The sequence below is a fragment of the Cyprinus carpio genome, chromosome B15 (assembly GCF_018340385.1).
Source record: "Cyprinus carpio isolate SPL01 chromosome B15, ASM1834038v1, whole genome shotgun sequence".
In the NCBI taxonomy this organism is placed as follows: domain Eukaryota; kingdom Metazoa; phylum Chordata; class Actinopteri; order Cypriniformes; family Cyprinidae; genus Cyprinus; species Cyprinus carpio.
The window spans coordinates 3,517,112-3,535,104 of NC_056611.1; the positions used below are offsets into that span (position 1 = coordinate 3,517,112).

At 41.0% G+C, this 17,993-nt stretch overlaps 1 protein-coding gene across 4 annotated transcripts in view; it reads right to left on the reverse strand.

The window, feature by feature from the left end:
* LOC122139764 (elastin-like) overlaps positions 1-14,607 on the reverse strand; it is a 37,657-nt gene extending 23,050 nt beyond the window's left edge. The window contains exons 1-4 of one of the 4 annotated variants that reach the window (XM_042738935.1): positions 14,244-14,607; positions 3,669-3,746; positions 3,296-3,334; positions 2,829-2,891 (exon numbers count right to left, since the gene is read on the reverse strand). In XM_042738935.1, coding sequence (XP_042594869.1) covers positions 2,829-2,891; positions 3,296-3,334; positions 3,669-3,746; positions 14,244-14,319 — 256 coding nt within the window. In that variant the 5' untranslated portion in view covers positions 14,320-14,607. Of the gene's footprint in view, positions 1-2,828; positions 2,895-3,295; positions 3,335-3,668; positions 3,747-14,243 lie in introns of all 4 variants that reach the window. The other 3 variants (XM_042738937.1, XM_042738936.1, XM_042738934.1) reach the window with 3 other exon arrangements.
* Between the last annotated feature and the right edge of the window lie 3,386 nt (positions 14,608-17,993).

A 17,993-nucleotide genomic window follows, 5' to 3' on the forward strand; every position in this document is an offset into this window, starting at 1 on the left:
TGAAAAACATGCATGTAATGTTCAGCCTGTAACTTTTCAGTGGTTAGTTTGTGAAGGGCTGGATAGGGGACCTGGGAATGCTTATTCTAAGTTAATAAACAGTTGTGAGTTAGACCTTTAAAATTTTACACTTGATAGAATTTGATTTTACTTAAAATGTATTTAAGATTGGGGACCATCACAAAGAGTTTAGTATACAGTCTCCTTATTCTGGGAGCTTTTTTTTTTTTTTTATAAAACTAAGGGATAGATGGACCTAACAACCAATCAAAGCCACCAGCTGTGGTTTCTATGGCAACCCTTGGACCAATGGCATGAGCTCAATCTTTTTTAAAGAGCACTTCTTTGGAGGGTGCGTTCAAATAACAACAATGACTGACTGCTTTATTATTTATGCTAGTATGATCGTGTTGTTTTCTCTTTGCGTACAGTGTTATGGCGTGTAGATTTAGAGAGCATGGGTTTTGTCTGCTGTCATTGTGGTTTGTTTGTTGGTGGTCAAGATCACTGCCTACCAGAAACAAAAATCCAGTTGTATGATGTCATAAACACAGACCGTGTTCATCAAATAAATCACCAATCCTATCACTTCATGCAAAACCCTCAGATCCAAGACATTGCTTCAAGTCATGCTCTACACTATAGTCTTCTATAATAATGACCAAACTAATTTGTTATTATTTTTGCGTGGAATGATCTACACACATTTATTTTGATTGTTACTGTTGCAATGCACATTTGCTTTGTTCATATGTAACCCCTCTCTCCCGGGTCCACACCGCCACACCTCGTACTTGCTCCGAGTTGGCCTCGATCCCAGGTCTTCGGCATGGGAGGCGGACGCACTAACAAGGAGGCTAAATGACTGCAGCCACTAGCGCGTCTCTCGAGATCAGGGGAGTGAGGTTTACCTGCACAGCACCTACTCGCTGGCCTCTGTTACATATGGACGTGATTTGCGGTGTGTAATTTTCTCAGATTCACCTGGAGGCACAAGCTAACTGATCGAATATCAATAAATGTATTCTAACACTGCAGTCATAACTATAGTTTCGAGTTGCCTGGCTGCATGTGTCTGTCTACTTATAATGGATTCTTAACATTCTAAACCAAAGTTACCTTGGTCCAGTAAGAATGTGTAGTTTTTTTTTTTAGTTTGGGCGTGTGCAAAATCTGAGCACTGGAGATCGAAGTGTCATCCGCTTAAAGCTAGGATCATGACTGAATAATGAACACACGAGGGGCTGGGAGTGTGTGCAGCTGGGTGGTCAGTGAATGAACTGTGCAGATCTGCGTGTCTTTCTGCAGAGCTCTGCTGGCACAGATAAGTGCACGGCCTGAATGAAATACAGGAACACACAGCCATGAGCCATTCTGAATTTGGTCAACTGAACTGCAGGGACCGAGCCTATTCATACACTGCCTTACAGCCAATCTAATCTTAAATACGTTTACTCGTCTTATCTGTGGACTGCGTTCATGCTAGGTTGTGTGTTCAGCTAGATGCGAGGCCTCGGGTTTGAACGTGTCTGCTTCCCCTCAGAACTGCTGAGTTTACCTTACCTTTAATATGATAGGCGAAAGATTAGACTATTATCTCCTGCTTTGTTCCAACACTCACAGCCAAAAAGACAACTTCCACTGCAAAATCTGATATCGGGGAGTTGAGAAGCTCTTTCAGAGTGAAAAGGGTCTTTCTCAGAGGAGCCAGTGAGCTGCTCCAAAGTTTATCGAGCCTGGCTACATTTGTATAATTCCTTATCTTTCCAAACATGTCGCTGGAATCCGCACTGTTTTTAGGAAATTTAATTATACCCAAACGGTGCTAAATGCACCAATAGTGCTCGGTTTGACAGAGAAAGCAACAATATTTATATTACAGTATCAGAATGGGTCCATTTGCACTTGGTAGGCGCCTAGATTTCCACTTATTGTATTGCGCGTCTTCCAATAACACATATAGAGCTGCTGCCTCATTGTTTGAGTAGCGCTGATGTAAGTTTACACTGATTAAATCAGCTCGTGGACAAGGGTGCTGGGATAAAAAAAGATCAGGTCGCCAACTCATTTCACCAAAAAAGGATATTCCATGGCAAAACCTGGTGAGCCGGTGGATGTAAAACTGGAAATTGGAGAACTGTGGCAATATTTCACAAATATTATTTCACAGCAGATATCCTAGTATGCTTTTACTGATGAACTCTGGGCACTGGGACTAATGCTTTATTGAGATTTCTTATTTGAATCATTGCCAAAATCCTCAGTGGGCTTACCTGGTTTAGGAGAATTTCCACCAGCTCTTAATAAGGGGGGAAATGCGCTTTTTGGTATTAAAAAAAAAAATTAATGAAATTTTTTTTTTCTCTCTCTCTCCATTTCCAATTCATATGTATAATTTTTGGTATTCCTGATAGCATTTTTTTTTTTTTTTTTTTTATTAAGGAATTGTTACACAAGATTTCTATTTCAAATAAATGTTGTTTTTGAACTTTCTATTCATCTGTGAATCCTGACAAATAAAATGTCACGGTTTCCATGAAAAACATTCAGCAACACAACTGTTTTCAACATTGATAATAATCAGAAATGTTTCTTGAGCAGCAAATCAGTATATAAGAATGATTTCTGAAGATCATGTGACACTGAAGACTGGAGTAATGATGCTGAAAATACAGCTGCACATCACAGAAATACATTACACATTCACATAGAACCCCCCTCTTTTTTTTTTTTTTTTTTGAAGGCTAGACATCTTTTTATTGCTTTGCTAAATAAGTAAATGCATGCAAATGAATGTACTTGTATGGATGACCTTGAAGAGCTCTTACCAGCTCCATAACCTCCAACCCCTAAAGCTCCTGTCTGAGTCCCAGCAGCACCTCCATATCCTCCTGCTGAACAAGAGATTGCTTCATTAGCATCCGTCTCATGCTTATAACATGCTTTATCTGAGTCCGCTCGAGCAGCTCACATTACACAGTACATGCTATCAACTTCCTCACAGCATTTGCACATGGAGAGATGTGACTTCGCCAACTGCCACACAGGTGGACTTTGACCTTTAATGGCAGTTTTATAAGTAAGGACAGCTCACTTTTACTGACACAGCCTGCCTGCAAACACATGCAACTTAACTGTTGCTTTCAAGTTTGAGAAAGGATAACGAGACACTAGTGTTATCATCCTTGCTGAACAACAGGTTTATAATAGCAGTAAGCTAGATTGGACTTGAGATAAAAAGCTATTGAATATTTGCACTTCTAGAGTGTTTATGGTCAAAACAAAATGATCTTACCTGCTGCTTTTGCTGCTTTGTATTGGGACACCCCAGCGCCTGTTAAAACAAGTAAAGTTAGAGCGCTATCAGTGCAGATGAGTTCACATCTTGTCAAGTGTAAGATGAAGATGGTTCAGCTTTACTCTCAGACACCACAAAGCGTGTGAAATGCATCTAGTCTTTGGAAGACTTTCAAGAGTTTTATTTGAGACTCATAGTAGCCAGTAAACAAGATATTAATTTTAAAGTGTGCATAACGTGTGTAGTATCAGATTGTTGTATGTGAAATCCATTCTGAGCTCAGATTGAAATCAGCTGTCATGGCCAGTGTCATTTCTTCATTTGGTATAAATGAAAGCGGTGAGCGGCTCATGGCTGTTATTGGTTATACCTGGGTAAAATCCAGCACCTGGTAGCAATCCAGCACCTCCTGGTCCTGCTCCAGCTGAACCCGGTGGCACATACACCCCTGAAACAGAAAAACACACATCGTCAGGATGTCTTTCATGTCAACAGACACGCAAAGAGAAGAATTCAGACAAAAGCTGCATCTCTGAGGAAATCGCTGAAGGCCTTGAAAGGCATTTCTCTGGACATCTAGCTGATGTCAGTCACTCCTCACGAGTTCAGGAATCGCACACAGCCTTCAAGTGAAGTCATTTTCATTTTTTCTCCATTTTTTTCTTCCCTGACAAAACAGGATGCTTTAAAGCACTAATACAACAGAATGGGTGGCGATATGTGTGAAACCAATGCTTTGTCATCCTTGTGCTGCTACAGAGGATAATAGTGGATATAATTGTAGCACAAGCCTTATAAACCAGCTAAAAGAATGCTATTTTACATTCATGCATTAAGCAGATGCACTTATCCAAAGCCACTTACAAAAGAGGAACGAAGCAATTCATCAAAGAACCAACAATGTGTACGCAATGCCAGGATCATTAGACAATTAGATTAGAAAGCAAGCTAGATAAGAGGAGAAATGCTGAGAGAAAAACAGAGTGCATGCAAGCTGGTTAACTGCTTGTGGAAAGTGCTTTTTTCCCTGAAAGCTTTGTCCTTTGTTTTAATCGGAAGTATTCCAAATGTGTACAAACCAAGTGCTTCGTACATGAAAAATCACAAACCCCTAGAGGTTCATGATGGAACTGCATCCCTGACAAAAACAAATACAGACTTTACCTGCAAATACACGAATACACGAATGAGTTTGTGTTTATTGTTATTTATTATATTTATTGAAATATTAATAACAAAAGATATCAATTTTGTGATGTCATGACTGTTTGTTTGTTTTGGAAAGGCACTACGGTAATTGCATGTATTCTTTGACATATCATGCCATGATAGACCAATATGGTAATTATTGAGTACCATGGTATGTTAGTACAAAAGCATTAGCGATGCAGTAAGCAAAGGTTGGTCTCATGTAGTGGGCTGCTGTACATGGGCCCGGAAAAGGCTCACGATGGGTGGGCCGGTGGGCCCAATGCTTTACGACTGCTAACAGTCTCCCAGGAGGTCTTGTTAGCCCAGGCATCAATTATGAAGTTACATTTCGAAGCCAGATCCGGTTTGCATCACAAAATTGGTATCTGAAATTGAACAGACCCTCCAAGGACAAAGATTTTAATAGTTTTTGCATGTTCCTCGAAGGCCATTTAATCAAATCCATATGTCCCAGCTTCTTTGGTGTTTATTAGCAGCAATGCAGAAAACATAGCTTTTATTATGGAGTTGCACGAATACCCTGTCATTATTCAGTAAAGGATTATACATGCTTTATTTTCATTATTATTATTATTTTGTGGCCTACAAAAAAAAAAAAGCCACTCAAGGCCAGTGTTGTCATGTGAAAGAGAAAGCCACACATGGGAAGAATCACTCACAGTCGGCAGATCAGAGATTGAAACTACAAGAGCAAGCTGTGAAATGCCCTGGCATTGACTTGCAGATGAGGCAGTGAAGTAATAAGCTAGTGGAAAGTTTAAATATACTGTCATCTTGCCAAAACCTTCACACGCTTTGCAAGGACAGAACATTATCGCACAGCCTCAAAACATGATTGGGGGGACAAAAATGTTTAGTCTGAGGCAGGCTACACTTTTGCTGTTGGAAAAAAAAAAAATTAATAAAAAAATAAATTCAGCTTACAAGCTGGGTTTTCATTTACCTTCAAAGTGGTCTGAAAGAATCTTGCAGGAAATGGTACAATTTGTGTGCTGCATGTGTCTTTATGACTTACTGCTGATATCAGTAACAGTGAACTGAACTTTATCACATTATGGGGAAGACTTCACTATTAATAGTGTGACATGCAAAAGAAAATCATTTTAAATGCTAACATCAGCCAATGTGACATCTGCAATCAGCTGTCTGCCTTAAAAACATTAATATTCATAGAGGCAAATGCAAAATGCAAGATATCACAAGAAATGAATATGATCCTTTCATGTTATACTGTATGAACTTACTGTGCTGGTAAGAAATCAGCTAGGTCTTTGGGGATAGCAAATAAATATTGGAGATTTTCAATGATTGCTACTGTATATGTTGTTTATAGAAAATACTGTATAGAAATTGTTTCCTTAAAATGACTCAAAAGAAATGGATGGTAAATTATTGCATTTTTCATTCTAATTTAAATAAAATAACATTTAGGGATCAAGGAAATTTTCTTTATTACAATAAAAAAAGAAAAAAAAAGAAACTTAGTATGCTGTTACTGAATGTTTAACGATACTTTATTTATACAGTAGTCTGTGATAATGTGGGCATATAAAATCCAGTGGTGTGTTTCTGTTGCTCTTATTTAATTCACTTTACTGTGAAAATGTTGCTGTTTTAAGTCAGGTAAAGTTATCTGTAGAATTAGTGTCTAATGTAACTGAAGCACACACACGTCAGATATTCAAGAGGGAAAGTGTTGATGCGTGTTAGACAATGGGCCGTGTTTGAGTGCGGTGGAACATCTGAGCGAACGGATGGCGTGATACTGATCTGCACTGAAAACATAACCACTGGCTGATTGGTGAGTGCAGAGAGAAGCTCCACCCTCTGAACACACTCTGGACAGGAAGTGACCGATCACCACGGTAACCATGTCACAGCCTCGTATCAGCATCAAAGAGAGGATTTCCTGTCTCTGTTGGAGTGGTGAGAGCAGAGTTGTTCTCAGATACCTGACTGCAACAAGCTGCTAGTGTCTACAGCGAGTCGGCCGTCCTCAGTGACCTTTAGAGCCGCCGCTGCGGTACAGCCTCATCTGAACCTCTCTCAGAGGAAACCAGGATCACCACATGATCAAACGCAAATATGCTTTAAGTACGCTGTTTAAATGTACCTTTTGTTGATTAACTGAAGATGTAGACAAACACAGCTCATATTTTCCACTTTGTCAAGTGCTGAAATCAGTCCAGTAGCTCCTAATATTTAGTCAGTCATGCTTTGCTTTCGTCCAATAGTTAATGACTTTAGCCCTACTTATTGCATTCAATGTTTTCGTGCAGTTGAACAAAAAAGCTATTATGAATGCTTGTACAAATCCGAGCTGCCAGTAGATCTAGAAGTTGGCATCAGGACAGTTTTGTGTTTATAGAAAGCGTGATATTTACGACTGCAGTTATAGTCCAGTGTGACTGCTATTTTGCCTTTTCATTAAGGCCCTTCATAAAGGCACCAATTTATTAAGGAATCTCTATGAATTTTGGGACATCTAAATTATATCAGTAACGTAATTTATAAGGTTATAAATGAATAAATGTAATAAATCATTGAATGGTGGTTTAATTGACGCACTGGGAATCATTAAGGCTGTTTTGGTGACTTGTTTGGCAAATAAATGACTTGTATTAAATTTACACATTCTCTATGTGGGACGACTTGATTCCCATCCAGGTCACGGCTAATTAACACATTAATGAACGCATGACTCAGAGCACCTCGCTCCATTGCAAATGATTGACAGTTTCAGCTTACAGCGTTGTTTGGAACATATTAGTTTGTTGATGAAAAATTTTCTTCTATGGATTAATACTTTCTTAAGTCTTAAAAGAAAACTGTAAGGCCAATTAAAGGAGTAGTTATGAAAGAGTAGTTAGGACTTTTGCAACATCGTTGCAATTGTGCATGCAATAAATCATGCGGACATGTGAAATCATGCACCTTTACTTATTTACTAATTCCTTTATTTAAATGTGATACTGTATCAAATCTGGAATCTAAAAGAGCTTTGACGTGACTAACTGATTAAACTGATTAACTGATTAAATACTGAAACAAAAAACAGATTTGAACATAAAGTCATAGCAGACAGAAGCATGAAAATTTCAAAGTGACACAAATAAACACTTATTTTTGAACTTCTCTGTCTAGATTGCATGCAGAAATCACTATGAACAATCACTACAATTGAACAGTAAAAATAAAATAAAAAATTCAAATGATTTTGATTGATCGTGTAAGTACATACAGTATAACCTGCAAGCCCCGTAAATGAGCATGTGAGCCTGACGTCTTGAGGATTTTTTTTTATTATTATTATTATTTTGTGAATCATTAAATGTACTAATTGTGTAGCTTTATTTTCATATACATTAACAATTTTGAACTCAGGGACTGCACACTTTGCTGAGCATGTGGTAGGTAAACCTACATTCTGTCACATCTTGACACTAGATTCCTATCTTGAAGAAAATAAAAAGGAGGATGATGAACGGCTGAAAGATGTGAGCCTGAGAATTAGAAAAGTAAATCTCTGTGATGGGAAACACCCTTCCCTGCTTTTCTTCTCCTGGACACGAGCCGAGCTGCAGTGCAGAGACAGCGTTAACTTTGAGGAATGCTAAGGCAAATAAACATATGATGCACAGACTGTCCTACATTCTTCAAGTCGCTTGAAAATTAAAGATGATTTGCCTCTATTCTCCCTTGGCTGAGAAGGTAAACGATACAGACAGAGATAAGCGCTCCCTTTTCTTTTTCCATATATCAGCACAAGCCTTCTCCAGAAAGATCTCATCCAGCAATATTAGAAAGGCCTGAATTTTGTAAACAGCATTAGCAGTGGGCTATGAAATGCCCTGTGCATTACAGCGATCTTGATGAAGCGACAGAAGCACACGTTGGTTGGTTTGCTGTAATAGGAATGGATTTGCCATTAGACATGCTTTACAGATTTCATTTGGAACAGAAACACCACAGGTTCCATAGCTAAGTAAAGGGTGAGCTGATTGCTCCAATGTTTCCAACCAAAATCATAATCATAATAATGAGGAATGGTGAAAGAGAGGATGCTGTTTATGCAAAAAACTTGTAAATGTGTCATACAAGAACATATTTAATGAACCATTTCTGGAGACTTTGCATCAAGTCTTAAGAAATATTACGTTATACTGTTCCCTAAAACCCAAACTATTTAGTTTTAACACAGTTCTGGTTTAATGTAATTAGAACATATGCTGTGTCTGAAAACACACAAGTGTGATTTATTGTGAATTCTCATTTCACGGATGTTGTCAACTTTGTTTTATTGCTGGCTAAATATCATATTCATACATGCAAATGAAAAATAAAATGTATGCCCTCCTTTACTATATTTCTTTTTGAGTTTGTGAAAATGTCTCAGAGCTTCAAGTATTTAAAAAAACAAAACAAAATAGAAGCAAAATATTATATTCTTCTTTGATGCCTTTATGTGCTTTTTTGTCTCGATTCCTGCTCCTTGTGTGTGTCATTGTTTTATTGCTGCTTTTGTTGTTCTTAAAGTAATCATTATTATTATTATTATTTATGGTGGATGTGCCTTTGGTTGCTGGTTGTCCCCTGCTGTTTACAATTAGCAATTAAAAAAAAAAAAAAGGATAGGCCACCTTAATTATCTTCCAGGCTCACCCTGTGGCCTTTTGCATTATGACTGAATGAAGAGCAGATATCAGATCAAGCCCTAAGCCCATGACCAAGCACATTCCATTCAGAAACCCTGTCCATGTCCTCTCCCAACATCGGCTGGTATGACAGCTATCCGGGCTGGTTTAAGTGCAGGTCTTTGTTTAAATTTTGGCTCCGTCTTCTCTCAGTGGAAGTAGACAGGACTCTCACTTTGACATTTAGCCTCACTGGAATTTGTGGTTATAGAGCAAATAACATTCTAATGTGCTGTAACATCGAGTATTGGTTCTGTACAGTTTTAGGACATAATTGCTGTGAACAGCTTTATCAGACAAAATTGCTTTTATTGTAAATAAGACCATTGAAGCTGTCATTAACCCGCTTGAATTGCTGTTAACACCACTATGAACAGAGATAAGCCACCCATCCATATGTGTAAACAAAACCTAAATAAGACTGGTCCAAACTCAAGAGCACTCTAAAGAGCCTGATTTTAAATTGAAACTCACCTTACATACGGTCCACAACAGCTTGCATTAAGCAGACCGGCCTTAATATCAGGTGATATCCCAGCAATGCCATCCTGTGATGGGCCGGCGACTGCTGGTTATATGAGTGCGTGGCAAGTGAGCTGTGTTTCAAAATGCCAAAGATACGGGAGATAAACTGTCAGATCTTTTAGCGGCCTCAGACTGTGAATGAGGGGGCGGTATAAACTCATGTAGCTAAATGAAGCCGCTTATCTTTGGTAGCATTCTTACAGAGCCACTGCCAACACTGCAGGAGCCCAACAGAGTGTGGCGTTGAGAGCTGAGGTCATGATAAAACTCTCTACAGAGGCCTTCTCTCTGCAGGCCTGTGCTATTCTCTCTATGCAAGGCCACTTAGAGAGTATCACATCAGTCAACAAGTACATATTCTGGATAGCTAACTGGAGAGCAGGAAACATGGGAGGTATTTCAGGCTACCAGAACCAGAGGTTCAGATGGGATGGGAAAGATTCATATGTTGAACTATGGTTTTGTTCAGACCTGCTCTGCTACTTTCTGCGGTGTGCATCTGTTACTAGGACTGCGATGATAAATCGATTCTGAGATCTTCCGAATGCATCATGGTTCTCTCTTTAACAGCAGATGGCACTCTAATCTAGTTTTTATCTGGACACTCAAATGCTCATGAAGAAGAGCGCTTGTGCATTTGGCTGAGTCCGTAATGTCACCTCGGCTCAGAATGCTTTTATGACACCGGATTAATGTAAACACAGCCCCTTGTAATTTGCTTCAAACTTTTCTAATTTTATGAATGATTGTTTTAGGTTCAAGTGTGTGTAAGGATTTGAAAACAAGCAGAGTATGGCTGTTTCAAAAGCACGCAGCGCCATCTGCTGTTCAAAACTAACCTCAGAATCCAATCGAGAAAGAATCGTGATGCATTTGTAAAATCTCAGAAGTTATATAATTTCTTGATTCATGATGCATCGATTTATTAACCCAGCCTTATCTGTTATCCTTAAAAATCTCACTAAATAGCTGGTCTCCAACATATGCATTAGATGCTGATGTCCCCAAGTACAGTTTTGCTGGTGGAAATCATGGCTCTGGTGCCACCAGCTAGACCAGCACATAAACCGGCCTTAGTGCATGAAAAGCATCATATGCATTGTCTATCACAGGCATTACTGTGTTAGCATCTCCAGTCAGCGGACAGCATAGCAAACGCTCCGTTCAAATCAATCAACACACCACTAGACATACCACGAGGCATTAATTCCCTTTAGGCGAGTACAGCCAGCTCTGAAAAACAAGATCTCCAGGATGGAGTCCAGAGAGGCGCTCCCAGCACACATTTGCCTTAAAATACCTCTGGAGGAGTCGCTAATCAGATTGGGAATTCGTGGAGGGGGAGGGTGGGCAATTTATCATAATCCCATCTGACAGCGGAGGTGTGCCATCTGATCTGGAGGTGATTTCATACACCTTCAAGCAGAGCCAGCTGAGTGTCAATGAGGAGGAGACCTAATGGATTGAACTCCTCTGATGTTCTGAGCCAGAGACTTAGGCCAAGTTGTGCCTTTTAAAATGTGCCCTCCTTATTTCAAGCTTTTGTGTGCGAAAGGGGGGCTTCTTAATTCTTACAAGACCAGAAGGAGGCCTTGCTTTTCTTTCCTTTCATCTGGCCCTCCTCTCATAGCCCGCATGTCATTAATAGCGGTTGTCATAAAACAGTCTAATTATTTTGGCTGCAGGAGTGAGACTTGGGGCCCATCTGCCATGCAGTGCCATACTGGAAGCATCTGTGCTAATAGCCGAACAACAATGGTATTTGAAGGGCACCGTTACCCGATACTGTGCACAAAATGATTGGCTGTCATACACTTACTGTACAGTACATGTATGACAGACTTCTGAGTGATAAATTACCACAGGAGGGTATTGGAGAGTGAGAGTGAAAGCTGATATGTGGTAATTGGTACTTCCACCGTGGGCTTTCCATTGTGTATGATGTGACTGCCAACTGCTAAGGTATGCTTACACAATCGATTAACAGTTTAGATACACTAGACGTAATGCCAGCTCCAATAAAGCAAACAACTTTGGGATCCCACAAGATCATTACTCAACAACAACATTTAATGCATACTTTGTAACACTATATGGTTTAACATGAAGTCTCACAGTGGGTGCTCTTGTGCCCTTAAATGACGCTTTCAAGGGGTCAAAGTAGTGCATGATGTGAGCCTTTTGGCTCCAAAATGACATTCCTTCAGCTCTGACAGAGGCTGTTCCATGTGTCAGAACTATCACCATTTAGCAGGAATGGAAGCAGAGAGACATTTAGGCTTTGCTTAAACCATCACAGTAACAGCAACGTGTCTGGTGACATATAGTAACTTCCCAAGGTCCTCAAATTCCCACCTGCCCCATAACTCACTCACACCATTAGAGAAACATTCCACCTGTGAGAGCTGTCCAAACAGACTCACAGGCTCTGAACTTTGAAATTCAGATGAACATTTTGGTAACGATCCAGTACAGAGATCATTTGATAACAACGCACCCAGAAAGCAATGTGTTTATTGTGCACAGCACTGAAAAAAAAGAAAGAAAAAAAAATCTCTCTATGGGGTAATGGTAGATGACTCTAGACTCTTTTGTGTCAGTTCGTCTGACTGAATGTATGTATACGCTCTGTCCTACAAACAGCGTTACCTTTTGCTTAGCGTTGGCTTTGGTGACGAATTGATAAATGCATGCCGAGAGGGTGGAATGTCATTTTAGAAACACTTTCCCCATTCACGGCCTTGATAGTTTTCACTTTCGGCACGCAAATATCACAGGTGCCCTACAGACAGGCCTGACTCGAACAGACCACCAATTTGTCATGGAGCTTGAGATGTATGGAGGAAATAGCTGAGCTGTTTTATGGCCTCAAATACAATTATTAAAATGAACATAGCAGACTGCTGATATTAAGATGCGGGCCTGATGGCGTTTATGGAAAACATAACACAATTGCAAGTCCTCACAGGCAACAAGAGCAGTATTTCTCCGTAATAAATTCATTCAGCATTAGTGAGACGGTGCGGAGAGAGCTCTCTTTTAGGAGCAGTTTGGAAACACATACATCAGCAAGTGCCGAAGAAAGTTTTTTTGTGAAAATAAATAAATCATTGTGAAATACTCTGGCTTTGTTTGGAAACTGGGAACAGACCCCCACATCCTTTCCAATCACGACTAAACATTGCACAAAACGCACATCCAAGAACATCAAAACAACTGCCAATTTAATGATGGGGCCAAAAAATGAGTTGGAGATTTTTTGACTTCTCCGTCTTCCATACCACAGTTTGCCTTGGTACTTGCAAAAGCCAGGTTCTGAGCAGAGTGCAACCAAAGACAGCGACCTAATGGGCACTTGCAAGGCTCACTGGACATTGATGTCCACTGGGAAGGTTTTTTATTTGTCAAATCTACACAAACTGACAGAAAGAGTCCATCTGTAGTCTTCAGAAGTTCAGTATGCATGAGCTGTGTTTTCGATTAACAAACTCATCACAACCCTCCCCATCAGCTAAGCAAAGCACTCTACGATCGAGGGGAATGGCCTTCAAGAGAAACAGCTCTCTCCACATTCATATTCCCAGTCGAGCACTCTGGCAAGAGACTGCGGAGAACTTAAACTAACATCTGTAGCTGAGTTAACGTGCATGATATTTAGTTGTAAAATCTCTGCAGTCCGCATTTGCTGGATCATACTACAGTTTTTGCAAGCTTGAATTCTTTAAATTGGATTGCAAAAGACTGGACGCTGCAGTTTAACTTGATGGTGTAACTCACCTAAACAAGCATTTGAATGCATATTAACCACAAAAGTATATGAAGTGAATGTATATGAACCACAAAAGTTTAATATGGGAATCCTGTGACTTACTAGACATTTTAAGCTAACTAAAGAACAGGTTGTATCATATCATAATTTACTCTTCTCAGCAATAAAACATCCTTTGTTTGGTTTGAAAATGACCTGGATGTTGTTAGGCAAAAGCAGAACATACTCAAATGTGGATCATGTGAATGTACCCACACTGATTATTTCCCATTAATGTGGACCAGATTCCTCAGTAAACATGCATGATGGTAATGCTCAAGATCTGAGGGATGCCTCTGAAATCCTATAGATTTTTTTAAATTTAAAAAAAAAAAAAATTTTTTTTTGAGTTATGCATTGTAGGGCTTGTATAATATTGCTTTGTAATCGTCTGTGTCATGTCAGCATGCCAGTCACAGGTAAATGTAATGAAACTCATTACACTGAATGTATGTCTGCCTGCATATTATTACTATCCTAAAACCTCCAGTGAAAATGCACAACTACATTCAGTAGTAAAACATGACCACCTGCAGCGCCCTTCGATTGCACAAGTCCTCCAGCTTCACTTTCTGCACAGCGCACACTTCAATTTTTTACAAAATGTGCAGAAAAAAAGTACTTGGGAAACCCACAGTGTCCCTTCTACACCAGTAATGCTTCTCAGGATCTCCGGATCATACGAGCCATCAAAGTGCACACCTACCTCCTTGGAGTGAAGGACTCAGCTGTATGATGAGGATGAATCCGAGAAGGAGCAACGCAACCCTCCTGTTAGCCATCTCGTCCCAAAATGCACTGGCCCTCCCCGAATCAGCTGGTTTTATTCTCCAAGAGCTAATTACCACTTCAAAAATGTCTCAAAAAAAATGAAGAGGGGGAGGAAAAAAAGAAAATGATACTGGACACGACGTAATTAGGAAAGGGCAAAGCCTTTGGTTCGATGGATCATTGCACTTTTTTCTCTTCTATGTCTGGTGTTGCTGTTTTTATTCTGGTCACTCCTGCCAAAAAAGCTGAGTGCTGCCAGAGAAAGAAAGAGAGTGAGAGAGAGAGAGAGAGAGAAATAGAAAGAGACATGCAGGGAGGAAAGACAGGAGAGAGGGGAGGGAGGAGAAGGACGAGAGAGAACAGGAGAGACAGGGAGAGCAAGAGACCCGCTTTCCCACTCTCTCGTCCAAGAGGAATTTCACTGTCTTGCCAGACATTTGCATGGACTTTAAGAGAACTTCACTTTTTAATGAGAGCAGAGGAGTAAAACAAAATCAGTACTCAGATAATGATGTTCACTCCGTCGCTGAGATTCTTCTTTACAACTGCTCATGCACATCACATCGATCCTCAAGTAGTTACAATGGTTCTCATTCCTGTAAAATGACGAGTCTTTTTTTCCAATGGCTGCTCAGTCAAGGGAAACTTGACCAATGTTTGTCTAAGAGACTTGGGGGAAATAAAGCCCATTGTTCTGAGAAGGGCATGTTGAATGCTTTGTAATGCATCTGTTACACCTGCCAGGAGTAACTGTACTGACACTCGTTACACATGAAAGTGTGACTGCTTGCATATTACCTCTAATAAAAGACCTTTGTGAAGCATTTCAAAAATGCACACAATCTTGTTGTAAGCTGAAAACCAAAATTAGACATTAATGGGTCGGGTAAAAAAGAAAGAAAGAAGAGCAAACTCTTGCTCAAAAGAGAAAAAATCTGGGCATGCTACAAGAAGGCAATCATTCTCATAAATATGAGCATTGTGCACTTGTAAGAGTTGTGAGAGTCAACAGAAAAAGAGACAATTGATGGGAACGGAGAGATGCTCTGGATGGCCAAACTCAGTACAGCTCAGCAACTGCACTCTTCCCAACCCTAATCCTGAGCTCTCTGCCAACCCTACATTCACAGCGAGTATTAAGCCTGAGTATATTTGCTTCTCACATACTTATTACCTACAATCCAAAGCAGGGATAGGCAACGTCGGTCCTGGAGTGCCGTTGTCTTGCAGAGTTTCACTTCAACCCTAATCAAACACACCTGAGCAATCTAATCAATGTCTTTAGGATGACTAAGGCTACAGGCAGGTGAGGTTTTTTCAGGACTGATGTTGCCTACCCCTGATCTAAAGACATGTCTCTAGCAGAGACATACATACAGGACTCCAGCCAGTTTGAGATGGCCTGAATCAAAAAGAAAATTAAAACATCTCAAAGAAAGCTGTATTAAAGCAACACACCATGCTCTATGTGGCACATACAGTATACGCAATGTTTATTATTTATTCCTTAAGATTTATTCCTAAGATAATGATTTATTAGATTGTGACAATTAAAGCTGTTGGTTACAGACAAAATCTCCATGGACTAGCTGATGTGCCTCAGTATCATCCAAAAAAAAAAAAATTATAGCCTAAGTCCAAGTTTTGTTTGTTTTTTCAGTCTTCTTCAGGCCTTCAAAGCATGGTGAAGATGATTTCCTCAAGGAAGCCCTGTCTCCACAGATTTGAATGGCTCCAGTGTAATTTTTCCCAGAAATGACGTAAGATGGAAAGAAGGGGGTCACATTGAAATCCTCGCTGATAATGAAACAGATAGATAAAGACACACAGACAGAGATTGGATTTCAGTTTTTAATCGACAAGCCAAATAAATTTAAAGATATTTGTTTCCAGTAGAACTTTAACTTAACACCAATTCAGGAAATGTATTTACATGTCTGCAGTAGATTTACCTTCTTATACACGGTGTTCACTAGACAGATCTTTAAAAGCCTTTTTAACCATTCTATACAACCATGATTACACTGTAACACATTTCACCAACTTCAACTTAAAAACGTCTCGGTTATGTATGGTAACCCTCGTTCCCTGAAGGAGGGAACGGAGACGTCACGTCGGTGACCGACTAATCGGGATATCGCTTCGATAGACCAATCTACTTCGAGTGTAAACTAAACGAGCCAAGGCACATTGGCACGCAATTATTGCATCCAGCTGCCGCTGATCACAGTGTGAGTATAATAAGGCAGCAGGTGCAATGCATACTAGATTTTCGCTGAGGAGCCGAGCCGGAGATCCCTACCAAAGCGCCATGGGTGCTGCCCCTTCCAGTGCCCTGTGCGAGCCACCTGCGCCCCTATTAGGTGTAGGCCGGGGCTCGGAACAAGTCACTGGGTGAGATTGGATAACACTGGGAAAACGTACCCGTTCCGCTTGGAACAGGGACGCTGCAGAAGCCCCATCCTTCCCGAAGGAATTTTCAGAAGCAAATGCACATATAGCATCCGTTTAGGTGTATATGGAGAAATTTGTGGTGATTCAAACCCTCTTGGGAAGGCAGAAATCTGCCGGGGAAACATGGGCTCTAAGGCTATACCGTGGACTATACGCATAAGAGTACCGCTTAGGTATCAATATGGAACCCAGCCTTCCACGGTTCTCACGGATTCATCATGAAGGCCCTGGCGCCGGACGTTCCGCCACGTCCAGCTGCCAAGGGTGATGGAGGATCTCAACAGGGTCTACACTATGGACACTCTGGAGCAGTTTTAGCAAGCCGACACTAACCGGGGCCTCTCGGTGCCACTACCCATTTGAGGTGAGAACACAGGAGGATACCGGCTCTACACAAAGGCTATAGAACCTAGCAAACGTGTTAAGGGTCGCCCAGCCCACAGCTCTACAAATATCTGTCAGCAAGGCACCACGAGCCAGCGCCCAGGAGGATGCAACACTTCTAGTTGAGTGAGCTCGCAACCTGAACAGGCAGGGCACACCCTGTGCCTGATAAGCCAGGGTTATGGCATCCACAATCCAGTGGGCCATCCTTTTCTTAGACACAGCATTCCCCTTCTGCCAGCCTCCGTAACAGACAAAGAGCTGGTCTGAGGTCCTGAAGCTTTGTGTCCGGTCTATGTAGCATCTCAGTGCTCGGATGGGACAGAGCAAAGTCAGGGCTGGGTCTGCCTCCTCCAGGGGCAACGCTTGCAGGTTCACCACATGGTCTTTGAAGGGTGTAGTGGGAACCTTGGGCACATAGACGGGCCAGGGCCTCAGGATTACCTGGGAGTCAGCCGATCCAAACTCTAGGCATGAATCGTCGACCGAAAATGGGTGCAGGTCCCCTACCCTCTTGATGGAGGCCAGTGCAAGCAGGAGCAGAGTTTTCAATGAAAAAGACTTTAGCTCAGCTGAATGCAAAGGCTCGAATGGGCCCTGCTGTAGTGATTTTAGCACTAGAGTCAAGTCCCAATAGGGTACAGAGAGGGGCCGGGAATGATTTAACCTCCTGGCCCCTCTAAGAAACCTGATGACGAGGTGATGCTTACCTAAAGACTTCCCATTCACCGGGTCATGGTATGCAGCAATAGCAGCAACCTGGACTTTGAGGGTGGAGGGAGACAGCCTTCACTCCAGCCCTTGCTGCAGAAAGGAAAGCACGACCACAATCGGGCATCTTCGGGGG